This window comes from Sprattus sprattus (assembly GCF_963457725.1).
Source record: "Sprattus sprattus genome assembly, chromosome: 2".
NCBI lineage: Eukaryota > Metazoa > Chordata > Actinopteri > Clupeiformes > Clupeidae > Sprattus > Sprattus sprattus.
Window position 1 is genome coordinate 62656208 of NC_137921.1, and position 22657 is coordinate 62678864.

The 22657-nt window shown below is 41.9% G+C and overlaps 5 protein-coding genes across 6 annotated transcripts; 2 read left to right on the forward strand and 3 right to left on the reverse strand.

Moving 5' to 3' along the window:
• Positions 1-150: 150 nt before the first annotated feature.
• On the reverse strand, positions 151-835 carry LOC308382835 (dual specificity protein phosphatase 23-like; the record flags this gene model as incomplete). Its single annotated transcript, XM_080860357.1, has 2 exons — positions 151-336; positions 566-835. 2 exons carry the CDS (start codon positions 833-835, stop codon positions 151-153), a joined length of 456 nt encoding a protein of 151 aa, XP_080716483.1.
• A 556-nt stretch (positions 836-1391) lies between these two features.
• cUnh1orf198 (chromosome Un C1orf198 homolog) lies at positions 1392-4070 on the forward strand. The gene is made up of 4 exons (XM_080860676.1): positions 1392-1791; positions 2118-2168; positions 2335-2994; positions 3367-4070. Exons 1-4 carry the CDS (start codon positions 1480-1482, stop codon positions 3418-3420), a joined length of 1077 nt encoding a protein of 358 aa, XP_080716802.1. The 5' UTR covers positions 1392-1479; the 3' UTR covers positions 3421-4070.
• A 1242-nt stretch (positions 4071-5312) lies between these two features.
• clec11a (C-type lectin domain containing 11A) lies at positions 5313-7807 on the forward strand (the record flags this gene model as incomplete). Its single annotated transcript, XM_080833089.1, has 4 exons — positions 5313-5429; positions 5830-5938; positions 6577-6768; positions 7055-7807. 4 exons carry the CDS (start codon positions 5313-5315, stop codon positions 7453-7455), a joined length of 819 nt encoding a protein of 272 aa, XP_080689215.1. The 3' UTR covers positions 7456-7807.
• A 98-nt stretch (positions 7808-7905) lies between these two features.
• selenol (selenoprotein L) lies at positions 7906-12442 on the reverse strand (the record flags this gene model as incomplete). Its single annotated transcript, XM_080860358.1, has 9 exons — positions 7906-8384; positions 9785-9922; positions 10357-10479; positions 10896-11010; positions 11442-11569; positions 11679-11724; positions 11801-11854; positions 11940-12018; positions 12331-12442. The coding sequence occupies 9 exons, from the start codon at positions 12440-12442 to the stop codon at positions 8274-8276; spliced, it is 906 nt and encodes a 301-aa protein (XP_080716484.1). The 3' UTR covers positions 7906-8273.
• A 280-nt stretch (positions 12443-12722) lies between these two features.
• ttc13 (tetratricopeptide repeat domain 13) lies at positions 12723-22626 on the reverse strand (the record flags this gene model as incomplete). Of its 2 annotated transcripts, none has more annotated exons than XM_080857622.1 (23): positions 12723-13759; positions 13854-13933; positions 14157-14235; positions 14429-14508; positions 14732-14867; positions 15749-15858; positions 16018-16102; positions 16197-16280; positions 16367-16459; positions 16781-16913; positions 17369-17499; positions 17744-17900; positions 18068-18242; positions 18890-19031; positions 19154-19236; positions 19342-19452; positions 20589-20705; positions 20904-20996; positions 21305-21370; positions 21483-21553; positions 21635-21710; positions 21805-21899; positions 22438-22626. In XM_080857622.1, 23 exons carry the CDS (start codon positions 22601-22603, stop codon positions 13645-13647), a joined length of 2478 nt encoding a protein of 825 aa, XP_080713748.1. In that variant the 3' UTR covers positions 12723-13644. The 2 variants fall into 2 exon arrangements, with proteins under 2 accessions (XP_080713748.1, XP_080713747.1); XM_080857621.1 differs by having other exon boundaries at positions 15749-15855; positions 22438-22603.
• Between the last annotated feature and the right edge of the window lie 31 nt (positions 22627-22657).

Consider the following 22657-nt stretch of genomic DNA (forward strand, 5'->3'; position numbering starts at 1 on the left):
AATAAAGTTAAATACACCTCTTGGCTGTTTTTTTTTACACTTCCTCCCCAAGAAGCTTGTACATTGACACTATCTTACCATGCATCTATTCCAATGGCAATGGGGAGTGGCATAAAAGTTACTCATCAGTCTGTCATCACTTGTGAAAAGTTACTGAATATGCTGTTGAAAGTCCCGTACAGTTTTCTCCTGGTCTCTGGTTTCAATGGAACCTGGGCGCATTTTTCTGATCATCTCTATGGCTTCATCTCCAGATATTTTCCTCTTCTCCACCAAGTAGCACGCCAACATGGTCCCTGTCCGTCCATGGCCATGCATACAATGGACACCCACACCCTGCAATGTAGACCAATAGGCTATAGTTAACCCATGTATTAACAGGCCTATATTTGGATTCAGCCAGAGGTTTGTAAGATGCAAAGATGTCAATCAAAAGTCTCTACACAGAAGGACCAATTCATATCCCAGGGTTATAATGGAATCTGTCATGAGAGGGAAACTTAATCAATCTGACCAGGAGGCAAACATCCAGAAAGCAGCCTACTTGGTAAGTATTGTAACTCACCTGATCCTTTGAGTTTGCACCTTCGACAATGGACAGAAACGTCTTTATCTGTTCCAAACTAGGCGGAGTGAAGTCCACGATGCCAATATGATGCACTCGAAGTCCAGGGCAACTGTCGTGATGGGGTGGAAGTGATTCACACAAGCAAACTAGATGTTGAATCCCACTATCGAAAAGAAACTGATAGTGACCCGTGGCACAGGGATAAGCCAGGCCGGCCAGTTTGTTGGGCTCAACCCAGGAAAAATTGGGGGGAGCAGTAGTCGCCATGAGCTGTCGATAGGCTACTGTACACGTGCAGAGTATTTAGTTACACAGGCACTGAACGACATTCAACTCACTCGCTGTGACGAAATGTGACTGGTAGACCAATAATAAACAGGCTATAGTTGTCGTTAATCATTTATCCCATAGCAACGACAACACTGGAAACTCAATGAATAGGTGTGGTTAGCCAACCACTTTCGGGACCGCACCTATTCCTATTTCATCAGTAGCCGAGCTTGTTCGCGAGACTTTCATTTATTTTATGGTAACGTAGTCGTAGCGTATGCTAGGCCAAAGCAGAAATTGCAGTTGTGTATTTAAAACGATTTCAGTGTCAACTGTGTGTAAACTAAAGTGACCAGATATCTGACATAAAATCAGACACGTACACCTCTTGAACAGTGTAATGTTTTCACTTTGTAAACAAAAAACGGGGACTGTGTAAGAGCGTCTGCCCTATTGTAAACTGGCTTTATCATGAGATACCAAGCTATGTAAGACGTTGCCACTTTTTGAACTATGTTTGTCTATAAGCAACTACTTTTATTATGAAAGAAAATCATGTTACTGCGGTGTCATTCTGTTCGGACGACCTGTTTCCCGAACAGGCCAACGTCACAGCCGAACGTTTTTCAGCTGTTTAGAAAATGGCTGCCACGACGATGGTCGGGACTGCGATAGAAGCAGATAGAATGGAGGAGAAAAAGTTTGAGTATTTCTCCTCCATCAATTCCATGGCCAAAAAAATTATGCAGGAGAGGGAAAAAATTAAAGAGAAATATGGATCTGATTGGGACGGCATGACCTCGAATGAACAAGACTCGGCCATCGACAATGTAATGATGGATCCCCATATCAGAGCCCGATATGGTATGCACAGGGTGGACCGCGAAGAAGTTGTTTGTTATCCGAAATTGCTGATTCAGACAGGTCAAAAAATTGTACACTTTGGAGAGGAGGTAAGTGAAATGTTGGAAATTCTTCTTGACAATGTCCAGTGTCTCATTTAGTTAAGAACAACATTCCGTGGCTATTGATGTTAGCTAGCTAGCTCAGATAGTTAAAAATGCCTAGCCGACTGATTCTCGGCCCCAAAACAATCTGACGTAGCTGTGAGCCGCAGCAGACGAAATATGTTCTATTTTTGGTGAACCAAACAAGACAGTGGTGAATGATGAATATTTTAAACATCACTTGGTTCGTTCAGTTAGGGCCTTGTGGCACATCCAAATAATGCCTGTTAATATTTACGATACTTACTCATTGCCAATGTGTTTTATTCTAGGACATTACTTGGCAAGATGAACATTCGGCACCCTTTTCCTGGGAAACAAAGGTGGGTACACCTACGTCAATGCAATGTGTCGAATCTAGTTGGGAAGTTCATCTACTTCGGTACACATATTATTATAACGTGTCGTGATAATTCTTTCAATGTAGTTGAGCTACAGATCAATTACCTCTTGAATTTTGACCCAATGTGTATTTGTGCATTTGAACAGAGTCAGCTTGAATTCAGCCTCACTTACAGTGCCCCAGAGCAAAGTATTCTCACTGTGGCTGATCCAAAACCAAGCAAACCTACTCAGAACAATCAGCTTACCAAAGTGACTCCAAGCAGCAAGAGTTCAAATAATGACACATCGGGTCGACGGGAAGAGGAGTCCTCCTTCTGGAAGATAAGTATGGAGAGATCCAGGCTTGATGGCGAGAAGGCTGACTTCCAGTCTCTCACCCCAAGCCAGATCAAGTCCATGGAGAAAGGGGAGAAACCCCTGCCATCGTACCTTCGCACGGACGCTGAGGAACCCCCACGGCCTACCAAACAGAGAGCGCCCAGACCCCCAGCGCCCCCTCCTCCAATACCCGTCAGTGTTACTCCAGCCGCTGCCATCAGCGTGACCCCTGTTGCCATCAGTGTGACCCCCTCTGCCATCAGTGTGACCCCCTCTGCCATCAGTGTGACCCCAGCAGCTCCATCCAGTGTGCCGTCCTCGGCGGCTGCTTGGGAGCGCGGCCAGAGCACTCTGCCCTCTGTGAGCCCCATGGACGGCGTGTTCAGCCCAGGCTTGGCCTCAAAGTCTCCAGCACGCTCCTACAGCACTGTTAAGGTGGAACAGAAGAAGGAGGCCTCCCTAGGCTCCAGCCCCACCCTCTCTCAGGTGAGTTTACCTGTCCACTCCATTCATTCGTTGTGTCTGCCTGCAAATGTTCTGTTTATCACTGCTCATTGCTAGAAGAAGTCGGATTAGGACATTATTGGACCAGAAGATGCAGTTGGTATTGTTCTGTAATGTTTAATTAGAGAGTAGTTTGTAAGGACACCATCACATTTTGCAGTCCACCTTTTATAAACACCACACAGTGGTTCCATCGAATACTGTGTACGGAATAACCTTGAACAGTGCAGCCAGTGCGTTGATTTATATATTTGTATTTATTGTTAGACTTATATATACACACAAACTTCAGATACTTTTGGACCAAAGTTGTTTGGGACATAACTCTCAATATTCTCTTTTTCACATTTTCAGTTTTCAGCTGGCAACGTGGTGAAGACTGGCTTTGACTTTTTGGACAACTGGTAATGACTGCGTAGACTCAGGACATTGGATGCAGTTCCAAAGGAAAGGACCTATGACATCACACGCACTAGTTGGACTTAATTTTGCCTTCTGTATTTATTCCTGTAGCTCATGGCATTCTCTGTGGCGTTCTCACCAAACCTTATGTTACCCCATTAACTGCTAAAGTGGAACACTAAAGACTTTGTATGCTGTTAATTACACTATTTGTTTTTATTCTGAACGGAAAAAATGCAAATTGACACTATTTGTTGGGTTATTCATTAACGAACAAAGCATTATGGGAAACAAATGGACCATTCTAGATGAATGCATTTAGTGTTAATTTCCAAACTAGCAATAAATCAGGTAATTTTGTAAAATGTCTTGCATTTACCTTTTAAGTTCCTTAAGACAATTGATCACTGTTGTTACTCTGACCACATACTAGTGCAAAGCCAGGACTGTGCACAGTATAATACTAAAGTGGATGTATTAGTAGACTAGCTTGGTTGTTAGACCTTATCTATTGTACACTAAGACTTGAGAATATAGTTGTTATTTAACCTTTTGTATGGACACTTTCTTCATATCCCATTTGCTATGTGTTTGGTATGGCACTCATGCATTTTGAAATGAATCATGCAAATACAGCAAATTGAGAGCACTTTCTTCGTCTGTCTCAGCTTGATTTTTATCTTGGTTTCATCCAGTCCGTGGCAGCCAGGTACCAGTGAGGACAGTGTAACGTGTGTAACATACTCCTTTTTTCTAGACTTATCGGTCATTCTTAATAATTGATGTATGCCAGTTATGTATGTTACACCAAGAGTATGTTTATGGTGTTAAATGAACTGCCTGTATCACACCATAGAAGAAAAATGACTCTCCTATTCTAACCCTAGATTGAAAAAAAAAGAGGTTTTGAAGTGGAGTGTGAGTTGTGTTTTCCTGGAGGGCAACATCCACTCTATCTATCCGTCTCATCCACTGTGTGGCAGCACAACACCTCTGATCACCCTGGCACTGACACACATCATGGGTCTCTTGCACCTCTACAGCATTAAAGGCCTGTCGTAGAGCTTTCATCTGTACTTTCATCTGATTCCCTGTAGTTGGTTTCGCTGTCAAGATGTTTTCGTCATGATATTATTTTACCTTGGTAATGTTTACAATATGATATTACTGGGTTGTTTTTCAAAGTATCAAATTAATTGGTAATCACTGAATATTTACTTGGCCCTCAAAAGCTCAAAGTTGATTCCAAAGACGTGTCTCAAAAATGCCATGGAGAGAATATTTAGGTTATACTAAAGGAAGGGCAAGCACGATGCAAAGTCATATTCATCAGCACAAACTTTGGGAACATTGGCATTGCATAACACACTGGATCCCTTGAGCGGGCAGGCCACACCCATATATCCTAATTCCCATCCAAACCGCATTGGGTTTTGTGGAAAGAAGCATTCATGAGGCGCTTTAATGAGAATTCCTTCCCTTGGTAGTGATTTCATCTAACAAGGATGTGCTTTCTCATTTAAACCACCTCATTCACTTTGACTACAAATCCTTTTCCTGCTGAACACTGGGCTTACCACAGACGTAGCGTCACAAGTCTAGACTAACAGGGCTGTTAAAAATAAAGTATAATGACACAAACCTGACTATACAACGAGCGTTTGCCCTTCAGACAGCTGTGGACAAAAAGTGCAGTGTTAACACAAAGCTTGGAAGAGGGAGGTGGGAGTGAAAACAAAGACATTTCCTGTTGTTGGTAAGGCCCACTCAGGACAAAACTGAAGGGGAGAGAGGCTGGAAGAGCAAAGAGAGAGAGAGAGGGGGGACTGAGAGAGGGCTGGCCAGGGGAAACCAATAAGGATAGTCTAAGGCTTAAAACCTCACGTTTCTGGAGGAAAATGGAAATAGCTGCCTTTATTGTGACCGTCTTGTGCTTGTCTTTGCCTTCCTTTGGTGATACTGGAAGTGAAGGACCTGACAATCAGGAGGACACTGGCAACTCTACATTAATCCAGGTGTGTTCTTAACTTTCTTCACTAAGCTTTAAAGAGCCGAAGGAGTCAAATCTTAAAGCATGCAATCTGAAGAGCATAAATAGTTGTTGATTCAATACTGAGCCAAAGGTGCAAATGTGTGCTGGGGTACTGTTTCTCACTATATTATGTGCACAATACTTTGAATTGAAAGAGGTGAGACATTTGAAGCAAAGGGGAACCCGAAACAGCTGCATGTCTTAAGCCTGAACAGGAATATCTTAATTCTGCAGGAATGCATGATGACTTGCGTGTGTGGTGAAAAAAGGCATGCGATGCACCTATGACAGTTTGTGTTCACCTAAGCAAGACAAGACATTCTTCTGAGACATGTGGTGTGTGAGACATGTTGAGTGCACTGATCCTCTCCCCCCACACACAGAATGCTATGATGAGAGATGAGGAGAGGACTGAGAGAGGAGATGGAATGCTCATAGAGCCAGAACCCACTTCACCCGTGTCAGACATGGACAATAACTACAATTATGTGTGTATGTGGCTTTCTCCTGCACTTATGAAACATGGAAAATGTACACTTGAGACTACACCACAAGTGCTGCTGGTAACAGTTTCATTTGTTGTAAAGTCTGTGTCATGCATTCCTTCATACAGTCCTTTCATACAAGCTATAGACCACCCTTTGACAGCAAGGACTTATATAAAAAACACATTGAATTATAGCTGGTCTTAATTGCCACATTGTCTTTTTAATGAGCCCTCACATAAAGGGCTCTTGTTTTTTTATTTTTGAAAATCATGTTATTGAACATAGAGCCAAGGCAACCGAACATTTTGTCTTTAGAGACACTCCATCGTAAATTGTATTGCTGTGACTAAACAGAGTGTGTTTAAATGAGTTCCAAAAGACCCTGATTTACATTACTTTTTTGTTTTGTTGATGAGCTGGTGAGTACAAAAGGGCAAACATTCCTTCATTTACTTACTTTTGATTAATTTGTAAGAACACATTTTCTTATGGGAAGAGTGGTATGTATTTCATAGAGGTAAAATGACAGCATGGAATACTATCTATTATAAATGTGTTTGCCATGCATCATGTGGCGTACAATAACTGGCTTTGGGACTTTGTTCAATCATCCTTTGGTTAACAGACTGTAACCTTCCTCAGTGTCAAGACTAGCAGCAATGGACCAGGCCATCCACCGGCTAAATGTTGGCCACTACACCCTGGATGTCAAAGTGACCCAAATACTGGAGAGGATCTCCAGGCTGGACAACAAGCTCTCTGAGATGGATGACAGCCTGCAGCAGGTCTCCCACTTCAGCAAGGAGAACCGCAAGGAGATAGGACGTCTGGAAGGTTTGTCACAGTCCTGACTCATGAAAACTAGCTGTGTAAAATAAAAATAATATAATCAATATAACAGTTCCAGATCGTGATATTCAATCAGGGGTCATCTCATCTCCATTACTAGTCCTCACAGGTCAGGGAACTAAACTGCTCAAGTGATAGAGAACTTTTATTTTGTATCGCCTCGTAGATTATTTTATTCTTACACTTCCATAAACTGGCCCGTTAAGCAACACCAAAACCATATTTGTTTAAATGTGTGTATTGTCTTAAGTTGCCTCTTCCTCACCGTCAGGCTGTCAGAAGGGTCGACGTGTGGGCTACAAGTGCTTCCTGGTTTACCGGGTGTACGACACATATGCAGGTGCAGCCCAGAAGTGTCTGGAGCGCGGCGGTCGGATGGCTATGCCACGCGACCGCAAGGAGCAGGAGGCCCTGGCCGAGTACGTGCGCGCCGTCTTCCCAACTGGGAACTGGCCTGTGTGGCTGGGCATCAACGACCTCCGCTCAGAAGGTCTGTACCTCTTCGAGGACACTACCCGGGTCACCTACTTCCAGTGGCGCAAGCATTTCCTGTCCAGTCAGCCGGATGGAGGGAAGCGGGAGAACTGTGTGGCCATGTCATCAGATGACGGAGACTGGTGGGACAACTACTGTGACAGGCGCATGTATTACCTCTGTGAGTTCGAGGCCTGATCTACAGACTTCACACACTACCTGTTTTTTCAGAGGATGTATTCAACGCTGTAGCTCTGGGTAGAACTGACATTAAGTTATCAGAAGATGTAGCCTCTATTTAGCAACTAATAAATAGCTTTTTAAAGGACATTTATTTCAAAGCAGCATGCTAAAATGGTTGATGAGTTTGATGTTAGAAAACATTTTGTACTGTAAAACAACTACGCACAGAGGAATACCATATTACAGTGCAACTATTGATTGCTATTCTGAACATTGTCTTTATTGAAGCTGAATGATGTATGCTTAAATGTATATATTTAAGTTTATAGATAACTACCGAATAGAGAGTAGATTATATTTGAGAATGTATGGTGACTTCATGACACTTTCAGATTATTATGTAGCTTTTGGTGTGGTTAGACATAGTCTATTCACAAAATGATAATAAACAAGTCTGATACCATGTAACTAATCAAACTGTATTAATTTGTCTTTATTACTAGCAAGTAAAATGAATGTGCAACTTCATATCACATATCTGTGCTGATGACAAGATTCTAATGAATTACTTGATGTAAAGAAAGAACAAATTTCACTTTAAGTATTCAAAAAGCGCTAGATTGGAAAGCACACATAAAAACTCAGCTCAAAGGTCCTGTAAGATCAGAAATGGTGCCTGAGTCAAGAGGACTAGTCTAACCCGTCTTGTTAACGGACATCAGACAAAACCCTTCATATTATATGAATGTGGGTTGTGTCATCATTTATACAATGCTGGTCAGACTGTCCTCTGTAAGGACCATATCCAAAACTTCAGTGCCTCAGAAGATTCTTTAGGAGTTGGCTGCAAGAAAATCTCCAAACTTGGGCCTGTCAATTGGACTCTTGCTGGGGTGAGAGAAGATCACTTTACCTCCCTCATCCAGGACAAAGTCTCCACCCAACTGAAAAATGATGAAGCACAGGCGTTACTTGATTGCACAATTCAGACATCTTCAATTCAACAGCTGGGTGGAGCATCATCTCCTGGACTTGTTTCAAGACATTATTCACTGGAAACGTATTCTCTCTTGGGTAGTTATTTAAAATAACACACCTACCCCCTTTCATGGCTAATCATTACCATGACCCCCAGAATAATGACATCCTGACCTAACAATTTCAGAGTGAGAGTCCAAGGTCAATATGTCTCACACATATCCATGAAGTCAGTCTTTTCATGAGCTCTAGTGGCCTGATACCGAGATGCCTTTTCCACCCTGTTTTTATCCAAATAGTGTAAACCTCACTAAACCTACAAGAGGCATGCTGACCAATGAAGCTAGCACTCCCTAGTAGCACTCCTGATGCCTGTCCATCAGACTCTATAGTTGTGTGTCATTACCATGCGCTTACTGACACTAGCCTTCTACCACCACTGCAATGAATTTGAAGATTTCTAATAACCTGGCGCATAGGACATTTTAGGAAACAAACAACCCATTCAGTTTCTCCATGTAAGTCCACAATGGCCACACATCACTGCCCTTACAATCCTTCAAAACCTCCTTTACGAAGACCAGAAACCAGGTGTTCCCTCTACACTGCATCAGTCTGCCACAGACAAGTCTATCGGTGTGATTAGCTATCCAAAGTATCCAAGATTTCCTACTGGGTTTTTCCGGGCTTCAAGAATACAGCCCAACTGGACTGTGCTCAATCCCACTGTGAAGCTGGAATGGAATGCTGTTTCTCAATACGTAATCTGTCAACACAGTGCCATAATGGTGTGGAAACACATTTGAGTTGAGAAACAAACTCTTGCCATTCCAGTGGGAATATAAACAAGCCCGGTCTTAGTTTCTGAAGGTTAATGGGTTGATGCCTCGGCTCGTTTTGATTTGTTACTTGTGACATTAAATCCCTCTCCTTGAACGCACACACTTGAACCCATCTCATGGTAACATGCTGCCAACACAATGTGCTACTATGCATTTTAATATGCATGGCCTTATATGGACAGGAGATGCACATCCCACAGCTTCAATTTACCAGGCCAACAGTTCCCCTTGATACATGTGACACAATGTCAACAGTGACACTCCAGAACAGTAGTTTGATTTCCCTAGTGTCCGGAGAATGAATCCTGGCCTTGTCCTACTCCACAGTCCCTCCTTTACATGTAGACCCTACTCATCGGTGGCTACATGGACACAAGTGGTGTGTAGTGGATTGCAATAATGTTCATAACAAAATGTTGTCAATACTGATACAACTTCACACTCATTTTGAATACCATTTTGTTACCATTAAAACACAGCACTGGCCTTATGTCACCGGCAACAAGATTGAAATTCTGGTTTACCTGATAGAGATCGTCTATAAACTGTGGGGGAACTTGTGGGAATGCTCGCTGGAGTACAATATACTCTGAATACTGCAGCATACCGTTGAATTTCATCACTTTTGCATATGAACTTCCCAGACCAAACGCTTTGTAAATCTGCAACACAAATGACAACCATGATGATGTGATGTTTTTGATTAGACAACAGACAATTGTATCAGTAATAGGGACTTTTGTCAAGGGAAATCAATGTGATAAAACTGAGAGTTTCAATGGATGCTCTTCATTTGTTTAACTGTTGTGTGACTGGGATATCTGCTATGTGCCTTCACAGCTAGATGTCTGATGTTTAGTCATGTGAGCTAATATGAATTTCAGATTATTGATTTGTTCTCAGTTTTTCACTCATATTTATATTGAGTGATTTCAAAACTGTGATTCCTAAAATGATATTTGCTGTGCTGGCATAATTACGTTTTTGTTTTTTTTAAACACATTAAACATCTTGGTTAACAAACTACTGTTAACTGCTCCGGTTGTTGACTCTTCACTAGAGTATCTCACAGCCTCTCTTTGCCCCCACTCCCCACCTCTCTTTGAGGGTCGAGCAACATATCGAATGTGCACCCAGTCTGCTGAAGCCAAAACTGAGCCCCCTCCAAACATCCAAACGAGACCACCAGCACTCTAAAGGACCGAGCTTCAAGAAGGCTCTGTCACAGGGGGGAAAAAAAGGATCATGTCAACTACAAAAACAAAGTATACTTCTATGGGAAGGTTTTTAAGGCTTTTCTTGACTTCTTTCCCACTCACTCTGACCCCTTCCTGACTTCCAGAAAGGGGCTCTTCACAGTTTATTTCTTTAAAGCTCTGGTTGAGTACCCTTCATCAGAGGCTTTTAAAACTAACGGTTATGCGTTTAACAAAATAAACTAAAGAACCTGTTAATGTTTTAGAATACATTCTTTAGTGCAAGAGTGAAAAGCGAATATGGATTGAAAATAAATGAACACCCGGCAGAAGCACTGATTAGGAATATCCTTGTTGAACTGAAAGTTACTTTCACAATAATCATGCACAAACCAATATGTGAATGCATTGATATACAAATTATACGCATTCTATTTACCTTCTGGCCTTCGAGCTCAGTCACGTGGTCTCGTCACGGTAGTCATCCGAAGTGACGGATCAAAACAAGCAGGAGACTTTCAGCTTTCCCATAGTAGCCACCCAGAGTCACTTCTCTAAACAGCACCACAAATCAGCCCAAGTTCAAAAGGACAGTGTTTAAATGGTAGTCACTTTCCATGCAGTAATGCCATTTTGAATTGCTGTCATAAAACAGATCATGTGGGTAGTAATGTAAAGGCCCTCAACACCCAATATTAGTTCAATATATTTGTATCCACTAGACTTGCCAATAAACCATAATGCTGTGGTTTGATCTAAAACAGGTTACAGGAGAAGTTAAAGAGCTCTACGTAGTTTATCAGAATTGTAAATCAGTTATGGTACAATTCACACCTTGGAATTAGGGTGCTGTTTACTGCAACAAATAAGTGTTAAACTCTTGGTTTCTTCTTTGAATGAGGAGACACAGCTACTCAACAGAAAAGACTTCACAGTAACAAGGCCTAGCTGTGTAAACTTATATTTCATAAAAAATGTATCTCACTTTCCACTCCTGGCATCTGTTAGCTTTATGTCAGCACTCAGTGTCTCCACTGGAGAAGCACACGCCAGGAGTTTATCACTCATCTGCAACCCGGAGTCCAGACGCTCCAGGAAGGAATCCCACTCAACCTATGTGTCAGGGATCATACAGTAGATGCCTTTATCCAGATGGAAACCGATCCTAGTCTACCCCACAGAGCAGGTGTTGACTCTAAAATGTGTGTAATGGTGGCCAAACCTCCAGCACCAAAAGGTCTTCAACGACATCCCGTACACCTGGGCTTCTGAGGAAATATATTAGATGCATAAGCAAAACGCAATACCATGGGCAGTATGTCTAATGTGATTTGGTTTTCTTACTGATAAAAGGTTTTCCACAGGTCTTCTGCTTCACTCCTCTTCTTCACAGAGAGGCTGTTTAAACACACACTATTTTCAGTACTTTTAATTCGATTGTGCAAAACCCATGACTTGCACAAATTCATACCCACATACGCACCTATTATAGAAGGTGGCCCCTGCAGCAATCATTCCAAACATTGATCTTAATTTGTTTGCAGCAAACTCTTGCAGAGACCCTTGGAAACATAGTTGCAGTCGTTAAACTCGCTACAATGTATTGTTAAGAACTGACCCTAGCCTTACTGGTCCGCTGGGTTGAACTTGGATTGTGTTGTTTTCATAGCGAACCACTGGAGCTAGTGTAACGGAGTTGAATAATCCGTTTGTATATATATATATGAGTTTCGCCTAGCCCTCATCTTCTGTGAACTGCGATTACTCACGTTCCTCGATTAGTCAGCATATCTCGATACTAGCAACACGTATTTAGTAACCTCACTAAATGGCTAGAGTTCCAGTGGCAAATGTAGTGACAACAGCCATGTTACCTTGTGCAATGTCTTTTTCTGCATCCTCGAGCAGTGTTCTTCCGACTTTGACGAAATTCTGAAGTGCCTCAACGAGAACTTCACTTTCGACCACCTTCGTTCCATCAGCCATTTTTTGAATAATCGCAAATACCACCCTCACTTCTTCGACACGTCAGACATAGAGTGGTGTGACATCTAGCGATAGCAAAGACGTCATGCGGTCATTTCATAACTTAACAAAAATCATATTTTCAAAATGCACAAAACATACCAGATTACCTCACCAATAACACGTGCACGTGAAAAAATGACTACAGCAGAAATTAAACTGCTTCTTAACAACTTTATTGGCCAGGCTACCCTTATGGAGTGGTTTCGTGGATGTCTGTATGCTCATGATGTTAGGGACAGGGATGGTAGAATTTTTTCGCTTTTTAATAATCCTTCACCCAGTGCAAAATGAAATAAAAACAAAAACAAACCATCACCATACAGCAATTCTTGATATGGAAAAGTCAAATTACTAAAACAGTGGTTTTCTGGGAAACGTAACAATAATCATTTAACTTGAGTTTCAGCCTTCTGGGCCCACTCAAAGGTCATTTAATTCACAGTAAGGGCCAATTCACATGTTTTAAGATCATCCCAATGTCCATCTATGTTGCTACAGCTAACCTCAGCAAGCTTCCAACATGGAAGGATCAAGTGTGCTTTAAAATGAGAATGAGAATGAGAATGATTGTCTGATGGAAACGTTTGATAATCCCCAACAATGACATTAAGTAACTGTTACCTTTCAACCTTGAGAAAAATAATAAGTAAAAGAGATTGCTTGTTGTAGAATGTTCAAGTATTTCTGGGAGAACTTTAAAATCCCTGAAGGACTGTTTCTATTGAGTCTCCCCATCACCTTCTCTGCTTATAGGCAATACAAACCTGATTAAAACAAGTCACAAAATGTAGAGACACCCATCCTTATATACCAAACACTTTTTTCCTACATTGTGCTCTGATCTGCTCTTAGTTTTTAATGACTGATAATTAGGGGCAATTGTTTTTTCCTGTCGCATACTCAGCTGATACAATCTTTAACCATGAAAAGTTAAAACTTTGACATTTCTTTAAAGACAAGTTCTAATGGTTCAAATACACGGGAGCGCCACACTCAAACTGACATTCAATAACTTCAATTTTTCATACAATCAACAATTAACAAACAATGTGTCTCTCCATTTTGAGTTGTGCATCATAGAGAAGGTCCCGCGTGAGTCTATGAGCAGAGAGGGTGGAAGAGAAGACAGCCCCTTTTTTATTCATGCCGGGAGACAGTTTTTAGGACTTCTTCGGACAGTGTGTTGACGCATCTGTGTTCAGGACCTCAATCATGGTTCTTGTCGTGGGAAATGACTCAGCCACTGAAGGAAGACTCTGGTACCACCCTGGCAAGCTGGGAAGGAAAGGCCAAAGAAAAAGGTTACAGTCTCAAACAAGAACAGAGGAAGTTCACATTTGGTCATTTTGACACAGGAAACCAAACTAACCCCTTTAGGCTCATCCAACTCTTAGCTGTTTTACTGAAGCGGTCAGGACTTGGCGTCGTCATGGCTTCAAAATCCACCAGCTGTTTAACAGCAAGAGAAAGAGAGATCAAAAACATAGGTACAGCAAGCATATCCATACAGAATGCTGAAAAAGACACACAAACAAGCCCATGCATATTCAGAATGACCTTTAGTTTTAAGCATTTGATGGGACTAACTTTTTGACTGCAGTGAAAGATGATTTCATTTCAGTAAATTGTGTTGTTGGGTCCATTATGCTGATATTTGTTTCAATTGTTTTACCTTTCCAGGAGGAATCCGACCAATCACCTCCTTACCACTGGCCATTAGTGCACCCATGACAACCGAGTATGCCACCACACTTAACAAGAGCAGAAATATACAAAAGGTTCTCTTATTTCTACAGGCTTAGTACCATGAAAGTCATAGATTTAAACAAGGCTAAAGATTCAGATTTCTGAGCAATTGTTTAAATAAAAATATATCATTAAAATACAAATTTTTTCAAAAACAAAATGTGTTTGAGACAGCCAGACGACTGGGGGATATTGTACCTGGAGCCTCTGGAGAGTGGCATCAGGTTGCAGAAGTAGTACACCAGGGAGATTATTAAATTACAAACAGCATCTGCATCCTGAGAGAACAAAACGGAGTTCAAAAGAAAAGTACAACCAGATAGTTGCTCTTGTCGTGGGCCTTTATATGGGGATAAAAAGCTCCCATTGTCAGTGCTACTACCTTTTGGGAACTAAGAAATGAATCCTTTTATGGAAACATAAAACACTACAAAGCTAACGGCAAGGTTGTGATGGTGATGAAAGTAATATATGTATGGACAGACGGACAGAGAAACATACCCCCAGCTCAGTGGATAACATCAGGGCCTTGCCCTTGGCTGTCAGGTCTTTGTAAATGGATTCGATCTCTGACTGGTAGTGCTGGGTCCGTTCCTCTGTGGTCTGTGTCTCCACTGAGAACAGCATGTTCCCCACCCTACACACACACACACACACACACACACACACAGACACACACACAGACACACACCCACACACACACCCACACACACACCTTCACAATGTAGCCACTTCTCCTCCAGCCATTTGATTTTCTTGCATTGTAAAGATCAAGTTTCCTCTGGGCACCATGACAAGAGAATAGGTACATTCAAATGATGGCACTGAGAGGACGGGGTCGAGGGAAGTTCAGTACATCAGACACTAGTTTCACCCAGAATGTCTGTTACAAAATACCAACACCAGCCAGCTTTTTAAGAATGCTCCAGAACACTCGGAAACTGACTGAATACCAGAGAGCAAGCTTTAAACAAACAGTCAACGAGGTGGAGAACTGGAGGCTTAGTTTGAGAGGAGCTCGGAACACCCTTTGCCTCTGAGGCAACATTACTCTTGTCTATCAGTTTCTCAGACAACAGGAGCACAGGCAATATACCAATATATGTGTGTGTGTGTCTCCATCTTTCACTTGTACATTGTGGTTTTGTTCCGCTGTCTCATATTAGACAGGAAAGGCAGGTCACACCTCATTCTTTGGGATTTTGACTTGTCCCTGGTTGTTAGGCGAGGGGATAAGTACTTGCAGATGACACAGTGCCAATGGGATTAAGTGCCACTGTTGATCTACCAAATACCCAAATGGACTGAAATAGTTTTCAGCTTCCTAAGCCATGTGAAAGACATGTGTGGCAACGACTTAAGCTGTGAGTAAAACTAACTGAACTAGAGATAAGATCTGTGGTGAATAACAAACTGACAGTCCAACACCAGGGTTACACCCTGTTATTCCGGCACCTTCTGAGGTCTCAAAAACCACACGCTGTTGGGAACCGGATATGAAATGGTGAGTGTTCTAACCTGTCACCAGTGATGGTGATGGTGAAGCCGTCATACTCTTTGCCAGGATCCTTTAAGCTGGGCACCTTGGAGTTGACAGTGAAGCCATCCCTTGTTTTACTGTTAAACTGCTTTAAAAAAAGAACCGCATACACGTCAGAGTCACTACAAGAATGTGAACAACAGGCCCAACAGTATTGGTAAACAGACACAACAGTATTGGTAAAATGTAATCAGTTGAACACAAGATTCAAATGTGAGCAATTGGGTCTCCCCTATGTTTTTTTTACCTTCATTATGGGGAGAAGGTCTTCAACCTTATTAACATTCTCCAGTGCTTGTCTGACTTCCACTAGACCTCTTGGGTTATATGCTCTATCGATAAAATGGATCGTTTTTGTTTAACGTGAAACACTCCTTCTATGTTCCACACTTAAACAAATAATGCTAGACAGCTATGAACACTTACCCGTGGTAAACAAGTATTCGCTCTTTGATAAATTTCAGTATGTTGTCAAAGTATCCCAAATATCGTATGTTTATAATCTGTCCCCTGTAACAAATAAAAATACAAGTTTTTGCATTTGACCAAAAGTTGGAACAATGCTTTCAGAGAGACACTCAAGAGTTTTGGCAGACCTGATGAGATTAATGTGATTGTTAAAGCCTCTGCTGAGACTTCGTGCTGGCATCTGGTCCAACCACAGAACTGGCTGGTCCGGATCTGCAATCCTGCAGAACACACAAATCATCCTCTCAAAGCTCTGGAAATGAGGGCAGGTCTGTAGCTCTTTTGGGGGTTTTATGACTTGTGTCATTCAGCCTGCATTTTCATTCAAAGAGCCTGTCTGGTATAAACCGATTTACAAGCTAGTATATAAGAGCACTTGCCATTTAGTGCATTTAATTTAGTTTAATGTGACCACATGGTAGGATCAGTAAGCAGAAACACCACTCAATGCACTTTTCAACATTCATGATTCAACACTGAAGTTGACCTCTTGACCTTCTTCATCTGAGCCCCTCATGAGAGAGAGAGAGAGAGTGCCTCACCTCCTCCACTTGACTGCTATGTCAAACATGTCCCTCCACTGCATCTGTCTGGTCTTGCCATTCACGCGCACCTTGGAGTTGCTCCAGGTCCGCTGCATGGCCTGCATCACCTCTATGGTGGCCATCCCCATAGCTGAGGGTTCGAAGAGACACACACACACACACACACAGACACAGACGACACAGACACAGACACACACACGCGATTAAGATATTGCTGGGGTTTGGTTGATTTCTGTTGCACTCGTAATGGTAAAGTTAATGTATAAACAATATGAAAATCAAGACAAAGTCAGACAAACCTTGTTCCAGGAGCTAATACACACACATACACACACACGGATAGCTACTATGGAGTTAAAAATGAAGTTTAAAACAGTCGCTTTCAGTTTATCAGTCAGGGATGACTAACAATCCTTAAATAGTTTACAGTGGCACATTTAAAACACAGGAAAGAGGACCAAGATGGGGTACTCTTTCCGCCAGTTTCAAGGGGAGTAATACCATTTGGCAATAAGCAGTAGAGACGAGACGAGACGAGAACAGAAGAGGAGAGTGGAGGAGAGGAGAGGATAAGAGAAGACCCACCTCTGTGTATTCTACGATTGGGGAGGAACCCTGACGTATTGTACTGCATAAGAGCACCGAGGTGATCCGCAGTGCATATAAGTTTCTGAACTTCAGTGTTGTAGCTCTCAAAGTTCTGAGGTAGAACATCCCTGAAGACAATAATAGAAGGAGTAGATGAACTTGATTTTGATATCCAAAAGTTTGGTGTGTCACTATATTTTCATTTCAAAATAGCCAAAATTCTTTGGGAACAGAACACAGACATTTTACAAGTCAATATCCATTAATTGTTCACATACCCCTTAAGTGAAGGTGGAGATAATACATTCCATGTCCAGATACTTTTAAAAATAGGCACACACACACATACTATGATGTCTGTATCTCACTTACTTTATATGAGGCTGGAGGCCTGGCTGTTCCTCATATTCCTCTATAAGGAAAGGCAGGTTTTTGGCCCAGTGGTTTTTGAAGTTTCCTGGAAGATCCTGATCCACGTTATATTCCGACACAGATATGTCCAGATGAGAGTGCAAGTAGCGAGAGTATTCTAATCCCCGTCCACAAGTGTGAAGAGAGAGAGAGAAAAAAAAAAAACGAAACAGAGAGGAGACATGAGGACACCCACCTGGCAGAGACTCATTTTCGAGCAGACGGTATAACATCAACAGATGTCTGGGAACGTGCTTGTGGTGGTATGTATGGACGCTGCCTCACCTCTGAGGTATTTAACTTTGAGATATTCCGAGCTCGCCTTCTGGCCCAGCAGCGGGTCATTAAGCATGACTTTGGTCTGGGCCTTGATTCCTTCATAAAACTGGCCCATGGCCACATGGCTCAGGCCCTTCATGTATTGGCACACTTCATTGTAAGGTTCCAGCTGCAGACAGTGCTGTAAAACAGAATGAGCAATACAACCAATGAGATTTCACATGATGATGGCCTCGTCTACGGCTCGCGTTGATCTCTTTTGCAGTTTAATCTCTTTGTATACTAAAGTTGTGTAGCAACGACGAGCTTCAGATTACAGATTTTGCCAGTAAGACCTGAAAATACACAAACAGGAACTAAATATATTTCCGTCTTCAGCCAACTGCAGTGCAGGCCTGAGGCTGAAGGCTTTTGAGGGATGAATCAACATCATCATCAGCTAAAATGAGCATGCGCAGCCACCCAAAGGGCTGGGGAATCATGACATATCAGCTGGATTGGCAGCCTAATGCCACAAAAGTATCACCGCTGGCTTTGTCAACAGCACATGAATAGGCAGAGGCCTTGGAGTTAGCAGAATGAGTCACTACCACAGAGAGACAGCAGCCACAGAGATACAGGAAGGGGGGGGATGGCTGATCACGCTCTTGAAATATTACTCTCCATTCTCCTTCATCTTCTGGCCCAACAATTCCCGTCCGAAAGCGAAACCAGCTAAAACTGAACCAAATAACCGTGTGGTGCATGATGGTTACAGCTGAGAAACCTCTATCTTTTACTTATTACTTTTCTGAGAAGAAAGAAAAACTCCAGACCGAAGCAGCTTGCCTTGAAGTTGCCAATGGCTTCCTGAAGGCTGCCATGGTGGTACAGCATCATCCCTCGGAGCTGCAGCGACTGGATGTGGTTCTGATTCAGCAGTAAGGCCTTCTGAAAGCTCTCCATGGCTAGCTCAAACTCCCCAAGTTCCCTTCGGACAAAAACAAATTAATTAATCAATAAAAATAAACAAACAGCAAAATGAACATAAGACGCGGGTGTATTTATGGAACTGATAAGGCCATTCAGTGTCTAACATAAACAGCAACATACCTATAAGCTTGTCCAAGACTTTTGTATGCATCAATGAAGTCCGATTTTAACTTCAGAGCCTCCTTGAAAGTGTCTATGGCCTCCTATAAAGACAACAAGTCAGTTTTAGTTATTTATTTCCATATTAGCCGACACTATAATGCATCACACTGATCAGAGAATGCATTCCTCTGCCATCCCAATCTTACCTTGAGCATTCCTCTGTGGAAGAATGTGAGACCCTTGTAGAGCATAGCGATTGGCTGGTTCTTTTTCAGCTCTAATGACTGCTGAAAGTCCTCCATGGCAGCAACATAGTCCTACATGGAAATAGGGTTTAAGATCACACACAAAAAAAAAAACATTTAAAATCCCTTATGGTGCAAATAACATTAAAGTACACAGGAGGAAGAAAAAAAAAAAAACACACAAACGCCAATTTTAGAATACCAGGAATTCACAACTTCTTCTTTAAAAGGGACGTTGATGTGCTAAAATGTACTTTAGAAAAAAGTGAAAGTAAAAGTCCTCTCTATTTAGTCCAGTTACTTAATAGCAATGAACATTTTTCATGTTATGACATGAAGTCTACCCCCCCAGAAATTGGATACTGACAAAAAAAAAATTCAAAACCACTGATCCACTCAAAAGATCTATACTTTAATTTTAGTCTTTTATTCCTATTGATATTACATGCCAACATTTACGTCAAAATATTCAAATTACACCAGGCAGCATTCTGATCAGAAATTACTTTTACCTGATACATGACAAAAGTACCATTAAAGCACCATTAACATCTAGACAGACAGGCTCAACCAGCCCTAGACTGCAGTTTATTTGTAGCAAACATGGACCTTTCAAGAGAACAAAAGATAGAGGAACTGTTGGAGGAAATAGATGAGGAATGGAAGAGTGCATTATAAAAATGCTCACAGGTAAAACAGGGAGAGCACCCACGTGTTCATACTTTAGCTCCCATTCAGAAAAACAGAGAATATCAACCTAATACTTTAACATTTCGATGGTATGTCATGGTACAGATTAAAGGTGACAGTTGCAGTAAACCTTAAATTGGTGATAATATGCTTGATTTAGAAGTGTGTCCCTGATGTAATGCATGTGCAACACTAAAATGAGGCCTACGCTCTATACAACAGATAAGCGACACAAACAGAACTAATGCAGTATCCCCGGAGTAAATGTGATAGAATAGAGTAGAATAGAAAAGCCTTTATTGTCATTGTATTTACATACAACTAAATTTGGAGTGCTTCTCCTGTTGGTGCGACGAGGGACAACATATAACACAACAACAACATATAACACATTGCATATTGCATATCCAAAAAACGGTAGGAATAGCATAAAATATATATAAATATTAAGTGTGCAACAAAGCTCCTCTGTCAGCAGGAAATGGAGGCAGAATGCCCAGACCTTGAACAACACTCACCTCCGATATGAAGAGCAGCGTTCCTCTGTGTCTGTAGAGGCGAGCTGAGGGGTGCAGCTGGATGGCTTTAGAGAGATCGCTCAGAGCCTCGCTGATCCTTCCCAGAGGAGACAGGATCTGGAGAGACATCAGATGCCAAGACAACTATTTACAACCACCCAAAGCCATCAGGGACTTCACAATGGCACAGTAAATTCTGTCCTCTTAAAATGGACACATGTTGGATTTTTATTTCCATTATGAAGCTGACAGACCAAGTGTCCCTTCATTGTCTGTCAAGAGGAGTGCTTGATGTGAAGCCTTTAGTGCTCTCACCTCTGCCCGCTGCTCATACACCTCTGGGCTGTTGGGTTCCAGTGCAATTACTCTGCTCAGCTCATAGAGTGCCAGCTCTGCATTCTTGATGTCCTTCAGACGGAGGTAAGGGGGTGACGGGAGGAAGGAGAAACGATCGACAGGACAAAAGATGCATAAGAAAATAAAATGTAGTGCATAAAGGCTTTCCTTGGATCATCCACATCTCACTCACTCATTCGCACTATTATAAGCAAAACAACACATATAGCAAATGCTGTCCACAGGCTGTATCCCCCAAGTTATAAGGCAGGGAAAATGTCAGCAGAGATAATTATCAGGTGTCATGGACAGTCCCATCCTCACACAATATGCCTTCTTTAACACTTGGACAGTGTGCAATCCTCTTGAGCCACAATTACCTGCAGGCTCTTTTTGCCATAAGCAATTCCACGGCCATAGATAGCACTGACCAGTTCAGGGTCGCCCTACAAAAAAAAATCAAAAAAAAAATTGGTAAGGGGCAGCTATTGATTCAAATGAATAAGACATGCGATGTTATACATCGTATAAAAGGCCAACAGCACTTATGCCACCAACCTGCAGCAACACAGAGAAATGCTTGATGGCTTCGTCATAAAGTCCATTGCCAATGAGTACATAACCTATGGCTGAAAAGACAGAAAAACTCTTCAAAGACAGAAAATCTCTCTTTGGCTTTTAGATATAAAATAAATATAAACACAGCATACCAAGCTCCTCATTTGTGTCTTGACTGTCTACTGCAAATGGAAACCTCTTCTGCTCAATGAACAACTTTGCCTGGCTCTGTTTTAGTGGAAATATAATAGATAATGAATGCCACATATTATTCACTTACTTTGCAAGCTTGGGACTTTTATGTGCATGTGCTTAGACTGACCAAAATCTTCTCTGCGTTTAGGGAGAAGACTGACTCGCATGCTGGGTTGCTTCCATCCTCGCAATCTGGATCTTCCAGTTGGAGGATAGAGGACTCTAATAAGGAATAGTCAAACCAGAAGTCACGATTAAAAGGCTATGGACATGTTCTACACATCGTTTTCCGTCTATGAATGTAAGGAGCAATAAATCACACGTCTTGCAGAGGCCACGCATAGTTGAGATTGAACTTGTAAATGTATTCATTCATTCATTCATGAATGCATGCATGCATGGTTCAATGAGCTCGTGCTGAACTCCGTCCATTGACCGTCAACTATTGACGTTTAAAGTGAGCTATTCCAGAGCATACGCTCATTGACTAGGAGATTGGGTAGCTAGCTAATGATAAGCCTTGGACATGGTGTCTTTTGAACTAAAATTACATCTCTGTGAATATTTTACCGTATGCAGCTATCATTTCGGAAACATGTCATTTCGACACCAGCCTTAGGGTTAGTTAGCGAGATAGCTCAATTCCTGTTTGAACGGCGTCTTGTCAAACGATAATGCGGAAGAGCTTGATAGCTAGCTAGTAGTAGCCTGTACATTACAACGTGAAGAGGACGTGGCAAATTTGTACTAAAGAACTCACCACAGTCGGATGCGTACTCCTCCCACTCCAGCGGAGAGCTACATCCATGCTTGTGAAGTTCACTGTTGAAGAAAGTGAGGGTAGAAAAGTATTCAGTGGAAAAAATTGATCGGCATAAATACAGCAGTGAGAGCGCTACCACAACACCCCGGCCAGCAGGTGCCATGTTGTGTTTAATGAGTGCAGGTGAGCAGCACTGAAGCTTTGGTAATGTAGTTTC